The sequence below is a fragment of the Cibotium barometz genome, chromosome 45 (assembly GCF_041138505.1).
Source record: "Cibotium barometz isolate CiBa-2024 chromosome 45, ASM4113850v1, whole genome shotgun sequence".
NCBI lineage: Eukaryota > Viridiplantae > Streptophyta > Polypodiopsida > Cyatheales > Cibotiaceae > Cibotium > Cibotium barometz.
Window position 1 is genome coordinate 3311234 of NC_141090.1, and position 26130 is coordinate 3337363.

At 42.1% G+C, this 26130-nt stretch overlaps 1 protein-coding gene across 2 annotated transcripts; it reads right to left on the minus strand.

Moving 5' to 3' along the window:
* Window positions 1–1087: 1087 nt before the first annotated feature.
* Window positions 1088–15506, minus strand: LOC147612320 (uncharacterized). Of its 2 annotated transcripts, XM_086782924.1 has the most exons (11): window positions 15125–15506; window positions 14590–14775; window positions 14212–14323; window positions 14058–14103; window positions 6610–6653; window positions 6451–6503; window positions 6193–6345; window positions 4211–6092; window positions 2367–4068; window positions 1615–1701; window positions 1088–1525 (listed from the first exon to the last, which is right to left on the minus strand). In XM_086782924.1, the coding sequence occupies exons 1-11, from the start codon at window positions 15181–15183 to the stop codon at window positions 1464–1466; spliced, it is 4386 nt and encodes a 1461-aa protein (XP_086639050.1). In that variant the 5' UTR covers window positions 15184–15506; the 3' UTR covers window positions 1088–1463. The 2 variants fall into 2 exon arrangements, with proteins under 2 accessions (XP_086639050.1, XP_086639051.1); XM_086782925.1 differs by lacking the exons at window positions 14058–14103; window positions 14212–14323; window positions 14590–14775; window positions 15125–15506 and adding an exon at window positions 7065–7407.
* Window positions 15507–26130: the final 10624 nt, after the last annotated feature.

The following is a 26130-nucleotide window of genomic DNA, read 5'->3' on the forward strand; positions in this document are numbered from 1 at the left end:
CAGGTCTCGTGTATGCGACTGTCAACAAGCTGAGGGGGCGCATTGACACACATCTCAACCTTTACAATTTCATACTTGAGAGCAAGCTACGGCAGCCTTGAAGATTTATGCTCCCCAATGCCCCCTTCAGCAGACACAGATGTCAGACAGATGGAGCACTACGACCAGAATCTGTCAAACCCTCAGGTCACTTTCATTGCAGGTCAAATCCATTCTGCACCAAATCTGACGTGTCGCCTTCTCTGCCCATCATTTTCAACTTCGGAATGCGTGCTGCAGTCAACAAGGAATGCTCTCGGCCTGACCATGCGCCGGGTTTCCGAAAAGGGCAACCGGCGGCAGGAAAACCAGCTCCCCAATCACCATTCCCTCTCTCTTCATGTGGAGGCAGGGCACCGTCTGCATGCTGCTGCCAGACTTCACTGTGGGCTTGCATGAGGTAGTCTCTTATGAAGCAACCCTTACGCTGGGTTTATAAGCTTTGCACCGGAAGCTAAAGTGGCCCAGATGACTCCTCCCAATTCGCTGGGACACTACCACTGCTGCGAAAATGGCCCATCAAGCAGAAGCCACCATAGCAAAGAAGCTTCAGACTCAGGAAGGCTGGACTTGGGGTGGTGGAACAATTGCCACTTTTGACTACTATCATGAACTGAATCCCCACTATTGGCTTGCGAGCCCACCACCTTTCCATTAGGCTATCACTCACTTGTTGTAGTGAAATTTGCAGGTTTTATATTCATTAAGCTTGTGAACTAGGTGGTGGATATCCGATCACCCTCATAAGACGCACAATTTTTGGCTGGAAGCTTGTGAAGTCAATCTTGGACTGCATCCCCCACATGTCAAAAGCTATGAGTGCAGCCTTAGAAGCTGGTCATGCGACAGGGGGTTCTTGATGCTACATGATTTGTGTAAGTGAGAAAGACGTTAAAACACTCGATTAATTTTTGTAAATGCACATAAATAGTCATTCTAACAAGCAGCAGCCGCAGATGACTCTTCCAAGTTTACTTTCTTGCAAGGATATAAGCATTCAAAAGACCAAAAATGTACTCTTTTGGTTGTTAGGGACTCTGTATCCTAGTTGAAGTGCCACTTTCCACATGATTTGTAGACATTTGATACATTATGGCAGCTTGCAGGAGAATCAGCTTCACCTAGCACATCAATATTGCCATATGCCATATTCATCTAGCACATCTAGGACAAATTTGAGCCGTGGGTTTCAGCTGTGGACAGGGTTTCTTGTAAGCTCATCTTCCACCTGTCCATTTCAGAATTCCACTGCTTAGCAGTCTGTAAGCGACCTTATACAACTCATCAAACTAATTGTTGTGTTAGTTTGGTCAGATGTTGCCCAGCCAATCCTGATAAAAAAGCGTGACGGGTACAACTTTTCTCCTGCAATGGCAGGTTCTGTTAACCATTAAATTAGGCCAACTTGATTGTGCCAGCAACCATCACGATTTTCCTTCCACAGCCTTCCTTCGGAAAGGTGCAAGGGAAAAAAACGCACGGGTCGCTGTAAAAAATGAGAATAGATGCATTTAGGAATCCCTTCAACACTTGAAAAACATTATATACTGTCCTTCACTCTCTAACAAGCTTTACCTTTGACTGCTGATGTCTTGGAATGCTTTTGATCCTGAGCCTTTGTATGGACTTCATGTGTTGAAACAGACCTTTTCAAAGGCATGACTGCAATTTAAGAGCATAAGGATTGGTTATTTATATTTGCAACAACATGAAAGCCTTGTACTTGTGAAAGGTGGCAGGATTGTAACTACGATGCCTTTCATGGGATCAATCGCAAGACCATACCAAGGGTCGTGCTTGCGTTTGGGTGGAAAGACGACATGTAAATATGTACACCTATAGTGTGTTAGGGGGTTGTGTGTGTGTGTGTGTGTGTGTGTGTGTATGTAAATATGTACACCTATAGTGTGTTAGGGGGTTGTGTGTGTGTGTGTGTGTGTGTGTGTGTGTGTGTGTGTGTGTGCCCGAGTGCATGCACCTCATGGGGGGATGCGTGCATGTGTTGTGCTAACATCATGCTATTGTAAAACCAATAAAGAAGTTTACAATAGTATAATCTCATATGTTACTTTGTGTGTGTGTGTGTGTGTGTGTGTGTGTGCATGCACATGCCGCACGTAAATATACATGCATGTCTGTATGGATGCATTCATGTATCTGTTTGTATGTACACGTATAGATGTAAGTGTGGATGTACACGCTTGCATGCATTGAGCAAACGAAGGTGCACAACCTGATTGTCCTTTTTTGGTTTCAAGAGGAATTTAAAAAAAAAACACCTGCAAAAGCAAGGAAATTTAGAAATGACTCTGGAAGTATCCTCTTACTTGGCTTTTGGTTCCTGGATCTACCAGACTCAGTGGGTGATGCAGAACAGTGGTGCGTGTCATTACAAGATGCCCTGAGATTAAAGGTTTTTCCACTTGAATGCCTTTTCCTTCCATAGCAGTCCATAATTTTAGATCCAGGTTCACTAAAACTGCCTTTATCCTCATCCCCCTCTGAGAAAATGGAAGTAGAAACCTGATCTGAATTGTCATGCCCCTGGCCATGTATGCTCCTCCGCCCGAACTTTAGGAACCTCTTCAAATCTTTACCTTGACTATTGGTTGGAGTTTGCGGTTCAATGAAAGATATGTATCTTGAGGTACCCCATTTCATTCCATACTGTTGGAATTCAGTCCTTGACACATCAGACATCCCAGAACCCGCAAGATTGGTAGACCTACTTCGAGATGAACTTGCAGTTGAAATTTCCGTATCTTGGGCAGCAGGAGTCCTAAACAGAGCAAACGTTTGAGAAAAAGAATCATCATGCACAACACGTAGAGGCTCATTTGGAGCACAAGCTGTCAAAAATGCATTTGCATCTGACAAAGCATCCTCTGAGGAAGGATCAGATGGCATTTGATTGCCTCGGGCTTGGTATTTCCCTTCAGTTGCAGTGTGAGCTACAAAAGTCGGTTGCATGTTCGTCGAAGAAATAGAAATCCTTGTTTTTTCACATGACATTTTTGGATGGGCAGACCCAGATTTTCTGTCTACTCTTTGAAGATCTTGACGTGGCAAATCGTGTGGGGAGCCAGAAATCGCACTCAACTTTCCTTCTAATGCTCCTGCTGAGACTTGTTGTCCAGCTAGCTTGAACCCATCAATACCACCACCATAGAGACCTGAATCGGTTTCGGCAGAACTTATGTGAGAATCTGTTCCTCCTTTGCTGCCTGCTTGCAGTGGAGTAGGGCATTCTATTGGCATGGCATGTGCCTGTTGTCCCAACCCCATTCCAACAGCCTGTAACTTTGATGGAGGTGACAAAACAGCATCATCCCTTTTTTGCTGTGAAGCCCCTTTAACACTACTTACAACTCTTGATGTCAAGACCCCATCCCCAACTCTAGACCTAGCTCCTGCTCCTTTCTTCAGGAAACTTCTAGGAGCCTGCTTAGCCTCTGTGACGTTACTACTGTGCACAGAAAAATCCTTGCCATTCTTGTCTGCATGCGCGCGTTTGCCCTTGGTATCAGAAGCAGCAGGTTTAAGTTTTCTCGTGAAAGTTTTACTGACTTGATAATTTTTCCTGCTATCGATGGTAGACTTACCCTTAGAATGCAAGGGACTTCTCATTTGGCCAACCCCTTTATTCTCGGGAGTAAACTGAGATCCGGTGCTTGCACGCATATTGGTTGTGCTTTCTACTTTGCTTTGGATCTCATTTAGAGATGGTGCAGAGCTGGTCAGTGGATTTCTTAGCTTTTTGAAGGCACCTGATCTGCAAGAGTCTGACGGCAAACCCGTTGCACCTTTTTGCTTTAGAGTTGGTCCTGAAACAGAAGCTTTCACAGGAGCTGCCAATTTCTGCAACCTTGGTGACAACTTTGAATTCGATCTTCGTTGGGTCCTGAGGCAATGTGGAGCAGGCAAAGCAGATGGTGCTGCAAAAGTACTAGCCTTCAGGCTACTGCCAGCACTGACTCTCTCCCGCCGTCGAACTTTCAACTCCTCCAGTCGCCTCCGTTCTTCCTCTTCCTTCAGCAGTAGTGTCACAAGTGTTTAGTAGTATCTCACGCACACACGCACGCACACACACACGCACGCACGCACGCACACCCCTGCACGTGCACAATCAAACACACACCCCTCATAAGTTGTAAGGAAATGAAATCGGTACCTTGTCCTTCTTCCTCTTCTGCAAACCTGCCTTGTATGCCCGTAGCTTCTCTGCACGCAAATGGGGATCATCCAACACAATTAACTTCTCAGACTTATGATTTCTGTCCATACGTTCCTTTTTTTTCCCCAGATTTTCTTGCATTCCTTTCAGGTTTACTTCTCTTCCTTTCCTATTCGAACTTGAACGGTTCCTCATCTTTGATTCTCTTTTCTCATTGTATCGATCCAAAAACCTTTTCACGCGCTCCTCGGATGGCCCAGAAGTATCCAGGCTTTGATTAGGGAGGGAAGGCTGTGGAAGACTCTGTGTATAATTATCAGCTCCACTATCCCAACATGTAGCAGCAGGATCTTTTTCTGTTGAGGGTAAAATAAACGGTCCCGATGGATTGAGTGCCATGTCATCAGTTTTTTTTTTAATAAGTGAAGTCTTGGCAAGGTCTTCTTTGGCCTGCATCTTGCATTCCACCCTGAGGGTTGTTCTCCTTGGCACACTTGACCCCTCATGAATTGCAGAATGCAAAGGAGCAGTCAATAAGTCACTGCATGAGGACCCAATCAATTTCTGTGGCTCTGAATTATTGAAGACAGTTGCATCCAATGAACCCTGCAGTCCTGCGCAGTTGCTTGGACTGCTAGTGCCTACTTCATATGGTGCCATGTCATTCACTCTGCTTTCCCCTCCATATTGCAAATTTATTTCAGAAATCCTATCCTCGTCTTTTCTTGTTTCTGTATTTCCATCTCTGTGACTTGCTTCATCTACGAAAACCCTAGCAGCAGGCCATCTCTCCAGAACATTTTTCCTAAGTTTTTGAAATTTGTCTGAAGCATAACGCTCTTGTCTTGGACACCCATCCCCATTTCCTGGCCCTTCGGAGCATTTCCTTTCAAAAATGCTGACTACATCTCGGACACTCAGTTGAGATGGCTCAAGTCTAAGATCAGCCACTGTCTCCATAGTGCACACATGCTCCTTACAACAATTTCCAGAAAAACCATTTTCTCTGTCATCCTTACCAGATGAGTCGGGCAAGTTGGAAGTTGTAAAAAGTTGATTGTCTACCACAACCATGTCTGAAAGTCTTTCATGACCATGTTCCACTTGCTTCAGAGGCAAAGCCAAGTTCTGTTGCCTTGGATAAGGATGATCATATGCAAAACCTCTCCTCTTGGGGAGGGTGTGAAAATAATCATGATTTGATGAGCTTTTAGGTAACTCAACACTACTCTCTTGACTATAGAGAGACCTGTGAGATTTTGCACAAGAGCAATCCATGCTTGCATCATTTACAAAAATCTGCAGGGGTTCTGCATGTGTTGTCTGTCTGATCTGATTTGAACTAGAATTTTTTGACATCAACAAGCAGCTACTGTTGCTATCTTCACATGATGCTAAACGGAACGTGGTCAGAGATTTCTGATCAACTTGTGAACCTTCTAGTAGAGCTTCATGACACACATGTTTTTGAATAGGGCCGCACCAACCTGAGGTAAACGGTACCCCAGTTACTGTGCCTGTCAATCTTTCGGCTCCTCTGTAGTTTCCACTCACTGACGTATGTTCCTCCGCTGCATCTGCCTTGGGTGACGTTTTGCCATTCCAAGTGCAGTTCCCAAAATACTCATCAGGAGTGCTTATCCTTCCAGCACCAATAACACTGTCTTCAGAATCAATAGCAGGTTCATCGCAACCCTCCTCCAGCACCCTTGAATCACCACCATTACTACTTGAGCATGTTTTGATAGAAATCCTGGGTTTCCTCATACTTGTGAAAGGCCTGTCTGACTGTATACAAGCAACCATTTCCATGTCCTCCATCCAAAGCCCAGCTTCTTGCCTCTTCTTACACAATGCCATGAACTGAATACAAGCTTCCCTGCAGAATTTAGGCAAGTGTCCTTCTTTGAGTGCCATCCCAACAATATGAGGAAAGAGACTGGATAATTGATTATTTCTTACAACAAAGTCCCTCGTACCTCAAGCGCAAGGCTCCAAAACAATCAGAGAATATGATTAACTCCATCAAATGCACATTGTCAAATCCTGCTGCCACTGCACGAGCAAAAGACATGCCCTGCTCCTTCTGTAGAACTGAATGGCGTGCTTCCAGGGCTTGTAAAAGCCGTTTTCTGCCAAGGAAGAAGAGTACCATGAAGGTAAAGAGATGAAAGGAGATGCAACCACAAAGATTTCATTGTAAAAAAACACTTGATACACCTCCAAAAAGAGTGCACCTTGAGTTTCCTGCTACACCATCACCATTACCATCCATAGAATCGTTTTTTACCTGCAAGACAAAACAACATAGTGGCCATGAACATAACTCGAACAATGGTAAGAGTGTGATAAGCATCTGTCATTCATGAGAAGATAAAAAATGTATTTCATGATACCTGAACAAGTTTCTCATGGCATGTAGTCGCAAAGCTTCTCCCACCTGTGAACATAATACTGGTTAGTGTATGTTAAAATGCATATTCATTCAGCACAGAGGATAACTCATGCACGAGGATTAATTGACGAGGATTAATTGAGACTTTCGTACAATCCGGAGAAGGTTTACATTGTCTACCTACACACACAGAAAAGTCAAGGTGACACCATTTTCCTAAACAACACTTTGGATGGCATCTCATGGATGTCCAATATATGCATTAGCACCATCCAAAATATGGGGCGGGAGATAACTAGATTGACTTATACAAACAGAACAGGCTTTTGTAAGAGAAACTCTTGGCAGCTCTAAATCCATTAATGGTCCATCCCTTGACTTCTTCGGACTTTTGCACACTATGAGCTGCAGAGGGGGTGTTAGAAACTTGCGCATCTCTGTGGTGTGGAACCGGACCTTTTATTGGCACACACTTGTATTTCCTCACATTTATGCAAGTCGTGAGCTGTTGGCCAGCTTGTAGTGGCAGCCGGCCAGCTTCTGGCCTCCCTCATCACTTGTTCACCATCCAATCCCTGCACATTGTATCACCCATCTGCTGGTTATTGCCATTGTAAAATGCTCTTGCTTAATAAAGGTGGTCTTGTCAACAATTGCTCTCTCTTTCTTTGTCTATGCTTCTGTCTGTGCATACTCCAACAATTATGACAAGTTACAACCACCAGTCAGACTCGTCTAGAGGAGAGAGCACATATGTCGCAACCAAGCCCACAACCCTCTAGCAACACGCACCCGAGGAGTCACAAGAGAGGGCACAATCTCTCCAAAGAGCCCAACATTCTCACCCTCAAAGATCTAAAACCTCCACCCAACTACAGATCCAGGACATCCTCGGGCGCCATAGAGAGCCAAAGATCTAGACCCTCCACCCACCAACTACAGATCCAGGACATCCTCGAACGCCATAGAGATGAGGTGGACATTGTTTTTTTTTCCTGGGAAATAGATCCTTCTATTAGCTATATGAAAAACCAGTGAAGTACATGCTCAAAACCTCCAAAAGAGGAAAAGCACTAGTGAGGGTAGTCCCCTCCATGGCTGGCCTCTCTCCACGTGCCAACTGCAAAACTCCTGTGAGCTACCTGCCAAGGAAAAGAGTGACCTTCCGAGGTTAGAAGAAGCTATCCAACAATCACTTCCAGTATATGAGGAGGCTAGGTCAGATGTCCTGGGAGGACCAGTGGTCTGCTGAAGCAGCAGTACCGTCAATCTCATGCATCTGGATCCGGCGGCCTAGCCTCGTCGAGTAGTGAAAAAAGGTAGTAGGGCTCTCTCGGCTAAAGGGGTCTATCCATTCCCACTCACTAGGGTCCCGCTGAATCTGCATCAAAGGTCCGGCCCTCCTAGAGCTAGTCTCCAAGATCTATCTCGAGCTACCTATGTCGGGGGTTTGGGAGGCGGGGGGGGGGGGGGGGGTGTGGCGGTGGATTTCGAGGTGCCAGCAGTGCTCATGAAAGCCGATGATCCAGACCCTCTGAAGTGATCCAACGCCAAGTCCTCTGCTGGGGAGAGGGTCAGACGTCCATGACATCCTACTGAGAAAATAAGAGCTGGTCCCCGTCTGAACCTACTACCACCATAGGGATGTTGTGGCGCATGAAAGCTCCTAGACACTAGGCCTAGAGGGGGTTCTGCCAGTCAAAAAGATGACTGAGTCAATGGCAAGGACTATCTGCTCTCTGCCTCGGGATCTCAGCGAGGCGTCTGTCCTGAACATCCTGAGGAAGCTGCCTAAAATTAGTCCACTCGCTAAGAGACCAGGCTGAACTAGAGCTGAGGGAGCGCAGCACCCAGGGGTGGCCGATGGGCATCCTGAAGAGGCAGTTCTAGATCAGCGGCTGGTGGAGTCTCTCCTCATCCGAGGCCATTCAAGGCCGGGGGGAGCTGCTGAAGGGCTGGCTTGAGGTGGCCCCAAGCTCTCATCAAACCGGCTCCAAATCTTTCCTCAAAGGCCGTGCTCATGCCTCAGGATCCAAAACCTGAGAGCGGTATAACTATACATTGTTACACTTGCTCAGGTGGACATTGTTACACTACACAATATGAGGATGAGCTTTGACTCTCTATTTTGTATACACGCGCTCACCAAGTACATGGGCCCATTTTATTTTGTATATGTTTCTTTCTTCATGTTTTTGGCATACACTAATTCATGGATCATATGTACTCATTTGCAGTGTCATAGACCTATTGGTTCTTTCATAGACGTTCAAGATGACGACTTGGTATCGGTCACATTGAATAGGCTTGGCAAAGACTAAGATCAATTTCGGGCATCTATTCAAACTCGAGACAACTTGCTAAACTTTAAAGACCTTATAGCCCTTCTGATCACTAAGGAAATGAATGTTGAAAGTAAATCATCTTCCAGAAATATGCAAGAGCAAGCCTTCTATACGGGCTCAAGTAGAGGTAGAGGTCGAGGTGCAAGATATTTTGGAAACAGAAATCATGGTCAGCAATCTAATTTATAAACAAGTGAAAGAGGCCACTCTAGAGGCAAAGGGAGCCAAGGAGGCCGACATGGATAGCAAAGAAATCAGAGTGGAAATATCATGGAGTGCTATTATTGTGGCAAACCAGATCATATAGTGTCACATGCACTCTGCACTGTAGTGCATGGTGACAAGCTGGCTCATCATCATCAGTGCAACATTGTACAGTATTAGTACCTTTTAGGATGATAATTGTCGTACACTGTGACCCCATTGTAATCCTCAGTCCAAGATAAGACAGGCACGAGCTACATAGGTCATTCTCAGCCTTAGACAGTCAGTCAGTCAGTCCAAGTCCCTTAACCCACTTGAAGAGATGCATTCATGCATGTAGAATCAATAGAAGCCTTAAGAGTTTGCATCAAGACGTGTGCATTTATGCATAGCATTCATTCCATATGCATGTAGGCCATCTACACCATTGCAGAAGCCTTCAAATATCATCTAGCAGCCATCAGAATTTATCCAATATTATTCCCATATTTTACAGCATTTATTTCATTTATATATTTTATTTAGACAAGTGCAATCGGCCAACCCTGTAGCCAGCCAACCAGCACCCTTTGCCCATATAAATAGCCCAGCATATCTTCCATTTATTCGTTCATATCTCATTTAGCCTTGAAGCACTCAACGCTTGGAGCCTTAGTGCAAGGAGCATAAAGCAATTGCAGAATTCAGCACCTCATACCTCAGCATTTTCCTCATCAGCATCTAGGAGCATCAACGCTTGAGCAATTCAGCCTCTATGCAGTAAAACGCAGCATCTACAACATTCAGCCTTCAGTCCCCTTTGCGTTTTCAGCATACATACAGTTTTCAGCATTCATATCCTCATCATTTTGCTACAGCCAATTGGTGAAGGTAAAACTCAGCATTCATATTCATTTACAACATACATAGCCTAGAACAGTCCCAAACAGCCCCTATCTCAGCCTCAGATTTGCAACCCTTCTTCATTCCATTTGGAAGAGTGCATAGGCTCGAGATTGGACATCATTGGTGCTTCTACAGCCGTGTACAGTTCAGCCCAACTCTTGGTCTTCAGAGATCTTGCGTTTCGCTTATCGTCAGTCACATGATTAGTCTCTTCAAAGTAACGGGATAGGGGGCCCTTCAGTGGGTAATTCGGGACCCCATATGGTGTACAGTTTGCATCTCTCTCTCTCTCTCTCAATCTCTTAAAGTTTGAAGTCTTAAAGTGGATTGCTAAACTCACGAAACTCAGGATACAGAAGACAGTGTGAGCATTTGTGTGACAGGATCCTCAATTACAAATACTTCCGCTGCATGTTACATTGGTATCAGATTCAGCTTATCCACACACACCGTATCCTAGCGTGAGGGCATCCTTGGATGGTCAGATTGCGTTCCGGCACGACCACCGACTTCAGCATCATGTCTACAGAGGAGAGTACCCATCAGCCGGAAGAAGTCTCCCCCGAAGGAGACCTTGCTCTTCCGACTACAGCAGACACCATAGCTCTACTTAGAGCTCAGAACCAGCTTCTCATGGAGCGTCTCCAACTCTTGGAGGCTGCAGCAGCACGTCCTCCTCCGCCTCCAACAACCCCCGACTACATCTCCCTTGTCTTTCATATGGAACAACAAAGAAGGGAAGACGAGGCCAGATGGAGAAGAAAAAGCAGAAGCAGAAGCAAGAAAACAACAAGAAAAAGCAGAGAGACGGGACTATGAGGAAGCCCAACGCAGGATCGAAGAAGACCGGAGCCAGGCTGAACTCGCCGCTCGAGAGCACCAACGAGAGCTCGATCGAGAACATATGTTACTCGAGCACCAAAGGAAAAGGAGGCCATGCATCTTAGATATACCAACACCTCTCTTCAGCTTCCCTAGCCTCAGGTGCCACCAGCCAGCAGTCCGCAGCATCGACTACCGTCATTCAAAGTCAACCAAATTTTAGTAAGTATGATGGTAAGTGTGATCATTTAGCAATTGATCAGTTTATTCATTAATTTACTGCTCATTTTCCATTAGCTAGGACTTCCATTGCATGTTACATATAGCAAAGGACTGCTATAAAAAGAATGATATTAAAAGTGAGAAGTTGCAGCAAGGGAACTATGCATCCTCAAGCAAGCAAGCCAAAGATAGAAGTGAGCAACTTTATGTGATGCAGCATATATACCTAGATGAATTCAGAAATATGCCCAAATTCACCTTTTAGGAACATGCATGTTATATGCTCATGGTAGTTAGTCCACAAGACTATATAACTATCAACTCCATTATGCATAGTATGGACTAGATACTACGACATCCCCACTAACGTCATCAGTGCCCAATACTGGGTGTAGAACTCTGTATCAAGATATGCTCTCACACGCACTCCACACACACACACACAAGAGCATATATTGACACAGCCCTTCATACTGAGTTTCTGTCAAACCTCCGGAGATGCAAGACAGACTCAGTCATAATGAAGCCTAGCACTAAGGGAAGTAGCAAATAGAAAGAATTAGTACAGCAAATAAGTAGTTGATAGAGCGAATGCATCGCTAAAGATAGAAAGAATTAGCACAATATCAACTGGCCGCAACTCGGACGAAAACTTCACAATGTGAAATCTGCATGTCCGCTAATACGGCTGAATTATATACCTAGATGAATCCATGATTGTAGAGAATCCTAGAGATGTATGGTATGTTAATTCAGATAGTTCTAACCACATGACTAGTCATAGTGAGTGGTTTATAGAAAAGTAGAAAATGGAAAAACCAAGGCATGTGAAAACAGGTGATGATACTGCACATCTTATAACACATGTTGGTAAGGTGCCATTGTCTATGCGGGATGGAAAAATGAAGTACTGGGCTGATATACTTCATGTTTCAAACATTACAAAGAACTTGATTTCTGTTAGACAAATGGTTGAGCAAGGTCTGCAAGTCAGGTTTAACCCTCATGGATGCTATGTAAAAGATTTTAATAACCAGTGCCGCATGGTTGCAAAGGACAACAGAATTGGCAAAATGTTTACACTCGATGTAACATGCCTAAAGTGAAGGCTACAATATTTGCACATGAAACGGGTGTGATTACAAACATTGACATTTGGCATAAATGTATTAGTCATGTCAATATTTAGCGCGGCTGAAAAATATGATGGCCCAAAGTATTGCTACATGGATTTGGTATATGTCACCACAGAGGATCAAGCAACTCACATCTTCACAAAGGCATGGAAGCTCCACGAGTTTAGAAGCTTACTTAGTGCACAGTATGGAGTTGAGCTCGAGTGGAAGCATTGAATTATCAAGTTCAACTAGTGTAGATACGGACAATATGCCAGCATAACAGCTCCACACTTATGCCACTAGCATGATTTGTGAGATTATGGGTGATATGCCGCCAAACGGTTTAAATGCTATGTGCCAGCCATTTTGGTTCACTAGAGTGTCATCTCATATAGTCGCGTTCACACTATAAACCGACCTTTACATATTTAGTAGGAGAGTACTTTCCCTTATAGTATGTACTCTTATTTCTATGTTATGGTTGTAGAGAAGAGAAGAGAATAGAAAAAAAAATAGCCATCCATATCTCTTGTGTACTTGTCTACTCTTATGTGTGTTTTCTTGCAAGGAGCTCAAGCTGATCCTCTCCCCCACATTCTTCTCATGATGACCAGAAAAAAAATCTTCTTTTTTTGTTCCCCCTCTCTCCAAGAAACGGCCATTTTCTGTTACTATGATTGGGATAGTTCCTACGACAAAAATATAAAACTTTTTTTTCCTTCTTCCCCTCCCTGTCTCTCTCTCTCTCTCTCTCTCCCCTGGGAGGGGTTCAGGCCACTGGCATGGGTGATGCAATATACAAGACGTTGCCCAAAGATCCATCATTGATTTCTTCACACCACGAGCATCCACATCAGCCACACATGCTGGCACCACCACATCGACATCAACTCATACCATCATTACACAGGAGGCCATATCCGTGTCCCAGAGGAATCCTAAGTGGGCAGGCCTGCTTGATCCAATGTGCCAGCAGGTGCCCCCGACCCAGAGCACCGAAAATCTCCACCATACAGAGACACATCCACCGCAACATGACATGCCCTCACCATAGCCACATCTGCCATCGGGAAGTTTATAGAGTCATATTTCAGTTTTAAGTTTTCAGTTTTCACATTCTTTTTTAGCTTTTCCATGGCACTGTACACCCATGGTATCATTGTACTATTCATGGTAGCACAGGCCAGGTCTTTTGTAGAAGGTAAAATATCTTTCTCTCTAACTGAGACATCATAGTTCCAACTTGGTTCCAATGCAGCCATTACATTGCTGAAGTCAACCCTTCACATAAGCTGTTGTTTTTCAGTGAGAGAGTGTGGAGCTAACATGTTTTAGATATAGTGGTCAAGTTAGAATCCCATCCTTTAAAATATGAGATGGGGGGATAATAAGAAATATGGCAGATACGCTGGCTAAAGAGAGCAGCAGGATCTTCTAGAGTACTCAACTGATGCCCCAATTCATATTTTGTTTTTCCAGTAACCTCAAGAAACAAGAGGACATACACAGAAGTTAGGAAGGACTATTTCCATGGCTACATCCAAAATAAAAGTGCTTCCAGGAGACCCACCCCAACATCCATTATTTAAGCTTATGTCAAAGGAAGAACATGTGGAACTTGGCATCTGTTCTATTTAAAGGTACTATACGCTCAGTCAAGAAGACATGAAAAATTGCACCTACTGGTCATGTTCTACTAAACTCATGAAGGCAAAACAAATTATTGCTGCATGATATCTGCACATACATGGCTGCAAAATCAATGGCAATCTTTTGGAAATCGACAAATCTTTGAGCCATGAAGGATATTTCTGCAAACTAAGAGGATTGCAGAAGGAAGCACTAATACATACCTGCAGAGGAGGCTGAAGCCGAAGAGCGTGTGCAAAAACCATGAACCTGCAAAAGTGCAACAGCATTCAGGAGAATATGGGGTGTGTGTGGCTCCTGTGCCATACACACATGTACAAGTGAAGATAAAGTATGGAGAGGAAGAAAAACACGCACTGCAGATGAGTCTCGGGTCTGCATTCTAACAGTTTCCTCAAGTTGTATCAGTTCTATTTCAATGGTGCTGACCCGCTCTAGCACCTCAGGATTGCTCACAAACCTAATAAACCTGCTAGCCCACAATATAATATACTCAGGAAATAAATAACTTTAGAATCCTCTCTAGCAAGAAATCAAATGCCCTATTATAAAACAACTAAATGTTACTGATTGATATGTGAAAGCATATGCAGACACGAACATCCCAAAAAGCATACATTTAGGTTACTAATCAATTTGCAATTTCAGCATTTAGTAAATTTTACAAAAGAAATGTGATATACCTTACAATCAATATTTGGGAAATGATTGTTTAGCATTTGAATAATCTCCCACCTTTCTAATGTGCCCTTGGTGAACCATGAGGTGTGTTGGGGATGGGGAGGAGGAGGCTGCAGACGGATGGAGTGGCCACCCTTAGCCAGCTGCTCTTTCACCACTTGCATGTGGGATATAAACGGCTTCAAAATCCCCGATGCCAATTTCTCTGTCTCATTTCCCGCGGCAGCATAAAGTTCACATCTGTTGATCATAAAGGATGCTGAAATGAAAGTTTTATCCTAGCTGAATATACATCTGAATTCTCTTCTATGATAAAAATGATTTTATTTTATTTTTGTTGCAATAATATTGATCCTGTTGCACCTAAAATTGCAGCTAAAAAGGCCAGAATAGCCAACGTGGGTGCACCATCACAGCATGCCATGCCAGAGAGCTCACATTGGTTAATCTAGCATGATTAGCCTCACAAAGTAAGGCTACTAACTAAGGTTTAGTGATATCTTTGATTGCAGCTAATTGTGATAATATGAATTCAGTTAAACCACAAAATCATCTGTTTTTCTTTTTAATGCTTATAGAAAGCTCTCACCTGGTTCGAGTAGGAGTAAGCTGGAAGACTGCAAAATCTAGAACTGTCTGCGTGTGCATGATTAGAACCTAAAATCACCTTAATCACTGCAGAGGTAGAACGGCCTCATCCATGCTAAACACGATCTGATTATGGTAGAAAGCCTTAGCCTCACCCTATTACGATTCAAATATTCTGCAGCTAGCTTGAGTCTGACTGTATTTTTATTCAAAAGCCCCGCTAAATTCAGCTGTGGAGGGGCACCGCTCCATGTGAGCCCTTGGCAGAAGAGAGAGATGCGCCTCCGCCAACAAACCGTCGCTAAATCTGGATAGCTGTAACTAGCGCATCCGTGGAATCCATGTGTGCGTGCGTAAATGCGTGGCCTGTGGGGTGCCTCCGAATTTGGTGGCGCCGCCGCCCCTCCTCCCATGTCGGGGCACAGGTTTACAGTTGGAAAACTATTCAAATTCAAAAAATACGAGTCGGCCCTAAATTGTGTTAGGTAGTAGTTCAAAAATAAGCACCCAAAACGTTTTTTTTATGGTTATTAATTACATAAACTTGTGAATCCTTCCAATAATTATTTTAAGCTTGTAAATTGTAAGGTTCAAACATAGTATGTTTAAAAATTTAAATAGTATGTTTTAATTATAGTATATTTTCAGAAAAGAAAAGATACTACAGTTAAACACATACAAACTTAACCATTTTGATTTAACCACGAAGTTACTCAAACGCCCCTCTTTAGGTCTCACTAAGGGGAAGTCCCTATGGCGACACCCTTTCACATCTTGCTTGATTTGAATTCTTGAACTGAAAAACTCAACTCTGTATGTAGCATTAAATCCTTCACGAACAAGCAAGATGTGAAAGGGCGTCATTTTGAATTGAGTTTTCTAGTTCAAAACAAAACCTTTTCGCATCTTGTTTGATTTGAATTCTTGAAGGATCTCCTACACATAATGCCATGTGCATGGCATTTAGATGTGAAAGAACCCTTTTGCATCTTGCTTGATTTGAATTCTTGAAGGATATCCTGCATATAATGCCATTAGATGCGAAAGAACCCTTTTGCATCTTGCTTGATTTGAATTCTTAAAGGATCTCCTGTATATAATGCCATGTAGGTGGCATTTAGATGCAAAAGAACCAATTCGCATCTTTGATTGGTTTGAATTCTTGAAGGATCTCCTACATTAAATGCCATCTGCATGCTAAAATTAAATTTGCATCTCGCTTTATTTGAATTATTGAAGGATCTCATGCATTTAATGCCATATGCTCTATTTGAATTCTTGAAGGATCTCCTACATTTAATGCCATATGCATGGCATTTAGTTCTATTTGAATTCTTGAAGGATCTCATGCATTTAATGCCATATGCATGGCATGTAGTTCTATTTGAATTCTTGAAGGATCTCCTACATTTAATGCCATATGAATGGCATTTAGTTCTATTTGAATTCTTGAAGGATCTCCTACATTTAATGCCATATGCGTGGCATTTAGTTCTTGAAGCCACACATATGGCATTAAATGCAAGAGATCCTTCAAGAATTCAAATCAAGCAAGATGTGAAAGGGCCTCTTTTTTGAACTGGAAGACTCAACCCCGTCAATTTTAGCAAAGTCAAGATAATATAACTTTGTTGACAACAGGCATTAAATGCAGGGGGCTTCATTAAACAACATTAAACAAAACCCTCATGTGGCGACTTCCTCAAGGTGTGCAGTTGAGCCCACTAGGACCTAACAAGTTCCCTCTTTGTGTGAAGCTACTTTAAAACAAGGTAATGTTTTAGCACACAGCACTCACATGATATTATACCACTTATCTCTTCATACGTAATCAAATGATGATTCATTTATACAAATAAGAGTTGAGAAAGATCAATTCTCATCAATGAAGATGATTGCAATGCTATAATCACTCATACATTATTGAAACTTTGTTTTGTCCAAGGGTGACTAGCTAAGAAATTCACAAGTAAGAATGTGACTCCTCTGTGTCTCATTGAAACTTGGGGACATTACTTTTTAAGAATTTAACTCCTATTTGTCTCATTGGAACTTGGGAACGCATTTAAGTTTGTTTTCTAGTGATCTATGTGTACGGATGATTGTAAATCATCATTTTCAATGTATTGAGTTTAGGAATCCTTTCATATAGAAGAACTAGCATACCTTCTCAGTGTTGCACAAAGCTAGTTTTTCTATTGGATTGTGCATGAACTATTCCATATCCATACTTGGAATTTCTAGGGCTATTATTCATCCCTAGGCTAGAGAAACAATCTTTTCACACCACTATGAGGAAATAAAGAATGATAAGTAGTGATAGCATTGTTTTGAAATTCACACTAATATAATAAAAAGTATATGGGAGATTGTGATGTTGCAAGAATATATGCATTGAAAATGTGAATTGTGTAATGACAGGAATGGTAGAGCCCCTCATGTTTGTGCACATTACTTACTCATGGTGGTCATGTGTGGATTTAAAGAATAATGTGGGAGAAAAGCAGTGCAGATGGTAATGGAGGAGTAGTAATATAGTTGGGTTTACAAGACCATTAAAGCAAATGGTAATGGCGAGTAGTAATATATTTTGGTACAAGAGAATTAAAGAAAAAACAAGGTCTACATGACACTCATGAGGGATACTCATGAGGTCCTAAGGCAAGAATCTATCCATAAATGTAAGATAGTATGATTTGTGGGAAGCTACACATATATGTATGTATGCATTTATACATATACGCATATGTGTATACGTATATGTGACACTTGTTCCTTTACTACAATATACCAAGGAAAAATTTTATAATTACTTTACTTTAGCTCCATTAAAGCTCAAAGATCACTTCACAAAAGAGATAGGGTGGGGTGTTAGGGTTGGAGGTTATAAGGGATTAGCAAAGCACAAGTGAGAGATTGCTCATAAATTGATCTATTTGTGGAGAGGCATTAATTGAGAAAATTATGATCCTTTATGCCTCGTAAATACTCACTTTGTTTTGAGACTTTTTTGCCTCTTTATGTTTTGAGGCTTATCAATATCATAAATTCTATTTTTTGGAGCAATCAATCACAAGTGCTCTTCTTAGTGTTAAAATGGTTAATAAGTGGTGCTAGTAATGTGAGGGCTCTTGTTAGTGTTGAAATGGTTAAAAAGCGATGCTAGTAATGTGAGGTCAGAAGAGAGAGAAAAAAAACATTAGTAAAGCAAGTGACAAGGGGAATTCCAAAGGAAAAGGACACAAACATCATAATAAGAATGGGAGTTCTCATTCCTCATGTTCATTGTAGGTTGTTGCACTTAAGTTGGCACTCTTTGTTGGAGGTGTTGGTTTTATAGTTAATAGAGTGCTCTCGCCTTTTTTGACAAGATAAATAAAATGTACTATCTTTTTTTATAAATAAAATGTATTATCTTTTTTTTACAAGATAAATAAAATGTACTATCTTTTTTTATAAATAAAATGTATTATCTTTATGTACATGTTGACTTCTCTTTGGGGTCATGGTACCCTTTGATGAGGATCTATGCAGCATAAGGATTTTGACTAACACATAAAGAATATGAATTGAAGGCCATATTAGCTTGGTAGAACATACTACCTCATGTCAACCGGTTAAGGATATTGGTGGCAATGATGGGTGTCACCATGGAGTGGGAAGTATGGATTGGCACGAACATGATGTTTGAACATGGGTGTGCCATTCATAAGATTTCTTCTCGAAATCTAAGAGGAGATGAGTAAGAGTTGGCTATGGGGAATTATAGCTGGTTGTATAAGGATGGGATAGTCCACAAAGACCATGGGTGGCCCTATGCACATTAGGTTTATTAGGTTTAAGAGGCCAACTAAGGGGCTGCAATGGGTGTATGTAATCATCCCGTGTTCCTTCCTTGAGGAACTTGATGAAATCCAGGAGGTCCAAACAATGGTCAATCTCCCCCCTGATTTAGGAAAAAATGTTGTGACAACTCTTATAATGATTATGCATGGAATAATTCAAGTGTGGAGTTAATGAAGGTACATGATATGAGTTTAAGGGGGAATTTGGTGGGATATGGGACATTTGTGGGTGAGGTACTACAAAAATGATTTAGCCCTTACAGAGGATCACACTTTGCACATGAACTGGACATTGCATAGCTCAAACTAAAATCACAATAAGTATCCATAAAAATCATTTAGAAGATTTTTAAAAGTTTATTTCAAGTGATCTAGAAGTGTAGAGATCATTGATCAATGCAATTAATTTGCAACCTTAGATGATGAAAATTTGACTTTTGGCTACAAAGCAGGGCCTAAAATAGGTTTTTAAAAACTACATAGGAGACTTGAGGGAACTTTTCTTACAATGGGCTCAAAGTTTTTTTGATCCCATGATAGATCTGGTTGTATAATGGTTTCTCGGGTTCTCATGCACTGCTCATATAGATAGTGACAAAGGTTACTCATGCACTTGAGAAAAGCTTTCATGGGTTCATACTTGAATACGGTGGTGGTGTTGTATCACATACGACATCAAAGTTTTCTAGTCGTTTAATCGCACGACGGTAGTACAATGGGTTTGATGGTAGATTTGATCTTTGCCGTACATAACAAGTTTAATGGTTAACAAGTTTAACCTAGTCATCAATGATGTAAAATTTGTTAACGAATTCGATAAGATTTTGAGTAATGTAAATTATATGATTTTGGTTGATGATTGGTCAATGATTTTGATAAACCGTTTCTCACTAGTTCAACCATGTTGGGAACCGCCTCTATAGCCCCGTCCCAATGCACCACCGTGAGAGAAGGACTCTCCAAGCTAGCACCCGATATAAACACACCCTTGTCCTAACCCATACGTGCATAGCATCTCATCCACAACAAAACGCCTCGAGGAAACCAGAAACACATGATCAACAGCAACCCCTTTAGTGAAGACTATAAGACATGAATTAATGGATACTCATCTATGAAAGAGATACAACTCTGTAATACTGGAACTCGTGGTGTACCAATTAAGCAACTCTACAACGTGTTTAATTGTCATACGATATGGAGTTGATATGTCTAGCTCAAACAACAATAGCAACAGGCATGTCTCAAATCCCCACGACTCCAGCACTAAGAAGGGTGTCTTCCCAACTAACTCTGCACACCACTAGCTCACCAAAGGGCATCCATTTATCTTCTATTCCCCCAGCTTCCACACACTCTACTCATGGCCACATATCTCCAAGAAAACCAGACTTTCGGCCTTCCAGAAAGCCCAGTAGCATCCAACATGTCCTCATCCCCAAGGTTCCCTCTCGTCTCCTACTTCTAGCTTCAACAATGGTCACTTCACAGCATCCTCCCACATATCCAGACTATAGGATTCAAAGTAAACAACACACATGTCCTCTTCAGAACCAAGGCCCTCCCTTACATTTTTCTCTCTGTGTTTCTCCTTCAACCCACAACACGTTCCAGCATGCTGAGATATGTCATCGGCCAACTCTCTATAGCCGCCTCTACCATGCAAAGTTTCCAGTCCCCTTCCACCTACACTACCTCATGCAATAGCATTGTAAGGTTTACACTTACAAGCTTCTCCAACCTTTAATATATTTTGGCAAAAAAACTTAATTGCTTTGGTCCCCCATAGGCGGTGCTCTCACCGGCTATTGTGTCCACTCATTGGCTAGCCCATAGAAAATGCCTTAGCTATACCTTGATGCACGTCCACAATAGGAGTGGCTCCAGCCCTACATCACCCAAGTCCATTCACCTACCATGCCATGCCTTATTGCCATCCAAGTCGAGCACACTGACCACACACCGAGGACTTCTTCTTGACCAGAAAAAAATATATCATAGTTTTCCCAACCCCCTTTGGTTAGAGCATTCATGTTCAACCAAAAGAAGCTGGCAAACCTTTATTAAAATTAGCAACTATCTAGTTCCTATCTACTTATTCATACCATCCAGTCTCAACATAGTCTTCCACCTGCATAAAATGGCACAAGCACGTCCTCCCATGTTTTGTGACCATGAACTTTATGTCCCACCAGGATCAAAAACTTTCATATCACTTGCAATGTACATCTATGCATCTCTTTTGCCTCTGTCAAGTGGCCACCTTCTCCCAACATGCATTATGGCTAGGCTGCCACCATCATCTACCATCGCATATGCATCAATCACCATTCAGTATTTATTTGCTTCAAAGATGTGGCACACTTCCAACAGCATGTGATCAACCTTTTCCAATATTATGTGTAGCCAATCCTTAATGCTGAGATTCATGTCCATGATTGTTGCAATCCCTGAGCATTCATCCATTAAATGCATGCAAGAAGAGCACATTCGCAAGGCTTTGGCATAATCTTCTTCTTCAACAATGCCTTCCAACCGAGACTTAATGTCCATTGCACGCTTTATCTTGATTAAAATGGGAAGTATATCCCTTAACACTTTCTTTTTTTTGACATTGGATATCAAGCAGATTCTGGGCAACTTCATGGATAGAAAAAGATAGATGCCTTCTTCCATTCTCATATTGCAGATTCTTCAAAACAGCATGTGTTTCTAGAACAGCTATCTGAAAAAAACAATTTTGAACTTTTTCGCCCAAGCCACCATCAAGCACATCATTTACATACCTTTTTCTATGCCATATTTGCTCGTGAGTGTGCCAATCTAGGCCTCTAGCAAGATCCTTTGTTGCATTCGAATCAACCCATGCACTGCATCTCCTGACCATGTCTGTCATGCCCAACCTCCTTATGATGTGGAGAAACACAAATATTCCAAGAACCTGCATAGTACATCCAAACACAAAAGAATGAAGAGCGAAGCATCTTTGACTGGCATCCCTTTTACTTTTCAACATTTGCAGCCTTAATTGGGCTCTTCTCACGTAGACTTGTATATCTACATCCATTTCTATCATGGGCTCATCGAAGCCCCAATCAAAGGCATCCTCATGCACATCTATACCTCCAACCACCTCTTGTTCACACATGTCCATGACATTATCTTGACAAGCAAAGAGCTCTTAAATACCCACTGAATAGTGATCCTCCTCAACTTGGTGCACCAGCTACATGAACTCGGCCCAAGAATCCTCCTCATGCTCCACATCACCATCATGACATCCTTCAACAACCTGCAAACTCGTCTCTCGGAACTCCGTGGCGATAAGAACTTCTTTGTTTTCTTCATCATGCATGGCATCCTTAAGAGAGTCCTTAATATCCCACTCTGGTCTACCCAGCATGCCAAAAGACATGTTCTCCAACACAACAGTAGCCTCTCTTGTCCCTTGAGCTTGCAAAATAAGACCTACTCCTTCATCATCACAAGAGATAGCATCATCAATAAACATATCATCAAAGTCTAGCGCTTAAGTATAGCCATCCTCATCATCTAGCGCTTAAGTATAGCCATCCTCATCATCAGCGAAATAGGCAATGTCACACATGCTGCATGCAAACTCTCGAACCTCTCATGTTCCTACATCAAATAGCCATCCTCAGGGATTTCACTGACGTAAACGAAAACATGTGAACATGTTAATAACACAAAAAATCTTGTGATCACATGTTATATTCACAAAGCTTTCACAAGGGCCTAAAAAAATTATCTTTGTCGGGCATAAAAAATCTTCTTAAGTGGCCACTGACCTGCTATTATGTGAAGATGGTAACATGAGAACATGTGAATAGCTTATTTCCATGTGTAGCCAAGCTTTTAAGGGGTTCCCAAATGGCAAGTGACATGTTATTTTCTGAACGGTAACATGAGAACATGTGAATAACTTGTTCACATGTGTTATTATCACAAAAAATCTTGTGATCACGTGAATATAAAATCCCTGGCCATCCTCATCATCAGCGAAATAGGCAATGTCACACATGCTGCATGCAAACTCTCGAACCTCTCATGTTCCTACATCAAATACCGCACCATACGTGTTACATCGGGTAGTTCTTGACACACCACTTCAATTCCAAGGTTCCCAGGTAATGTTCCAATGAACAAAAACTTCTCCTCTTATGCATCCAACACAACATCCTCCATCAACTCCATTTCTTCTTTCATGCATTTAAATCTCCAATAGTGTAGCTAGACATCCTCCAACCTCTCCAACTGTAATTTTCTTCGCATTTGGTCATTCATTCTCATCACTGCATCACTGAGACTCCTCATGGCTTCACAACACACATGCATCCAAAGCTGCTACAAACTGAAGGTACTCAAGGAAAATATCCTTAGTGAGGGCACCAAACAATGAAGCGTCGAGGAGAACCGCCTCTATAGCCTCATCCCAATGCTCCACCGTGATAAGGACTGTCTAAGCTAGCACCCAACAACCTAGCAAAAACAAATATAAACACACCCTTGTCCTAACCCATACGTGCATATCATCTCATCCATAACAAAACACCTCGAGGATACCAAAAACACATGATCGACAAACAAGCCCTTTAGTGAAGATTGTAAGACATGAATTAATGGATACTCATCTACAAAAGAGATACAACTTTGCAATACTGGAACTCGTGGTGCACCATTTAGCAGCTACAACATGTTTAATTGTCATATGATACGGAGTTGATATGTCCATAATATCCTCATGCAGTCAACTCTTCCCCCAGCTCAAACAACAGCAACAACAGGCATGTCTCAAAGCCCCACGGCTCCATCACCAAGAAGGGCATCTTCCCAGCTAACTCTGCAGACCACCACCAAAGGGCATCCCTTTGTCTTCTATTCCCCCCAACTTCCACACACTCTGCCTCACGGTCACACAGCTCTAAGAAAACCAGACTTCCGGCCTTCCAGAAAGCCCAGCAACATCCAACATGTCCTCACCCCCCCACCCCCCCCCCAAGGCTCCCTCTCGTCTCCTACTTCTAGCTTCAACGATGGTCCCTTCACAACATCCTCCCACATATCCAGAATGTAGGCTCTTCAAACTAAACAACACAGATGTCCTTTTTAGAAGTAAGGCCCTCCGTTATATTTTTCTCTCAGCGTTTCTTGGCGTGCAGCCCACCACACGCCATCAACTTCCATCATGCTGAGACATGTCATCGGCCAATTATTTGTAGCCGCCTACCATGCAAAGTTTCCAGTCCCCTTCTACCTACGCTACCTCATGCAATAGCATTGTAAGGTTTACACCTATGAGCTTCTCCAGCCTTTAATATATTTTGGCAAAAAAACTTAATTTCTTTGGTCCCCCATAGGAGGTGTTCACATCAGCTATTGCGTCCACTCATTGGTTAGCCCATAGAAAATGCCTTGGTGGCTATACCTTGATGCACGTCCTTGTATCACACAAGCCCATTAACCTATCATGCCATACCTTATTGCCATCCAAGTCGAGCACACTAACCACACACTAAGGCCTTCTTGACCCAAAAAAAACCTATCAACATGTTCAAAAACAAAAATGCACCACATGTAGAGATTGGGCTAGGGTCGTTTAGATTTTGATGAATTGAATGCACATTCAAGCACTTTTTATTTCTATAAGATGGAGTTAGGAAAAATATACATGATGGAATAAGGAAATTACATGAATTTGGGTGAAGTAGACTTTTATTTCTGCAAGATGGAGTTGGGTAAAGTATACATGAGGGAAGCTTTCTTGAAATAAGGGAGGAAAGAGAGAGAAGACTCGTTAACATAGAGTTGGGAATGTTGGCAATCACAGGCTCAACCATGGAGCTATGGAGGATGAAATCTCTCTATGGTTGAGGAGGAGGAAGAAGACAAAAATGAGAGAGCAAGTTGGGCACAACACAAGGTGATTGTATTATGAATGCGATGAGAGATGAGATATGAATGAACCACCAAGTACAATACCCTTTTATAGGCATTAAACCCTGTCTTTTGACCCTAACTAAGAGGTTTATCACACCTAGAGTCTTCACACCAAGTTGGCTATAAACCTAATAACCGGATGCCCGTATCCCCAATGTCACATGGTATTTTAGTGCATAAATCTAATGACCGGATGCTCATATCCCCAATGTCACATGATATTCTAGTGTATTTCTAACACCCTCCCTCAACAAAATATCCTTAGCTACTATGATGTCAATGCTAGCTCTAGTTATTGTTTACAATGCTGGTTATGAGATGACCATGTTGGTGCCCATACGTCTTACTCCAATTAGGTTTACAATGCCAATTATGATGACAAATGCTAGACATGTAGTTATGATTACATTTCACTTAGGATAGAGAGGTGACCACATGTGGGCTAGCCTTGGCTGGTGTAGGAAGCCACCTATGCCTTTTGTAACATCAAGGCTATATAACAAACTGAAAAAGTCTAAAATATTCAGATTTTTGGGGACGAGTTTAATTGTGCCAATTTGGCTGCGTTAATCCGCCATTGCGTTTTTTCCAAAATATTTGCATTTTTTAATTGGCTCCTCTCGGCTACTCCTTTGGACCAAATAAGCTCAAATTGCATGAGCTTGTTGCTCTTACAATTTAGTAGGTACAACTAAGAGGAATCAACTGAATTCAAAGCCACGAAGACAAATTGGTGAAAAACCTCCATAAATGTTATGTTTTTTCCGCCAGCTTCATGCGTTTCTTCTCCTTTGAATTGGGCTAAACCCTTTGAGCTGTGGCTTAGCAGTTGAGTTGAGACGGTATGGCTAAGAAGGTTTTGCAAGATATTATGTGTGGAAGGAGAACCGATCAAAAAACCAATAGGGGGTAGAGCTGCATTTTTGCAAAGAAGAGAAAAATTGGTGAAATGGGTAATTCCTCACTAATCATGATTAGGGTATGTGATTATGAGCAAAGATTAAGCATGAATCACTGAGAAGCATGGCTCTGATACCATTTTGGCAATCACAGGCTCAACCATGGAGCTATGGAGGATGAAATCTCTCCATGGTTGAGGAGGAAAAAGAAGAGAGAAAAGAGAGAGCAAGTTGGGCACAACACAAGGTGATTGTATTATGAATGAGATGAGAGATGAGATATGAATGAACCACCAAGTACAATA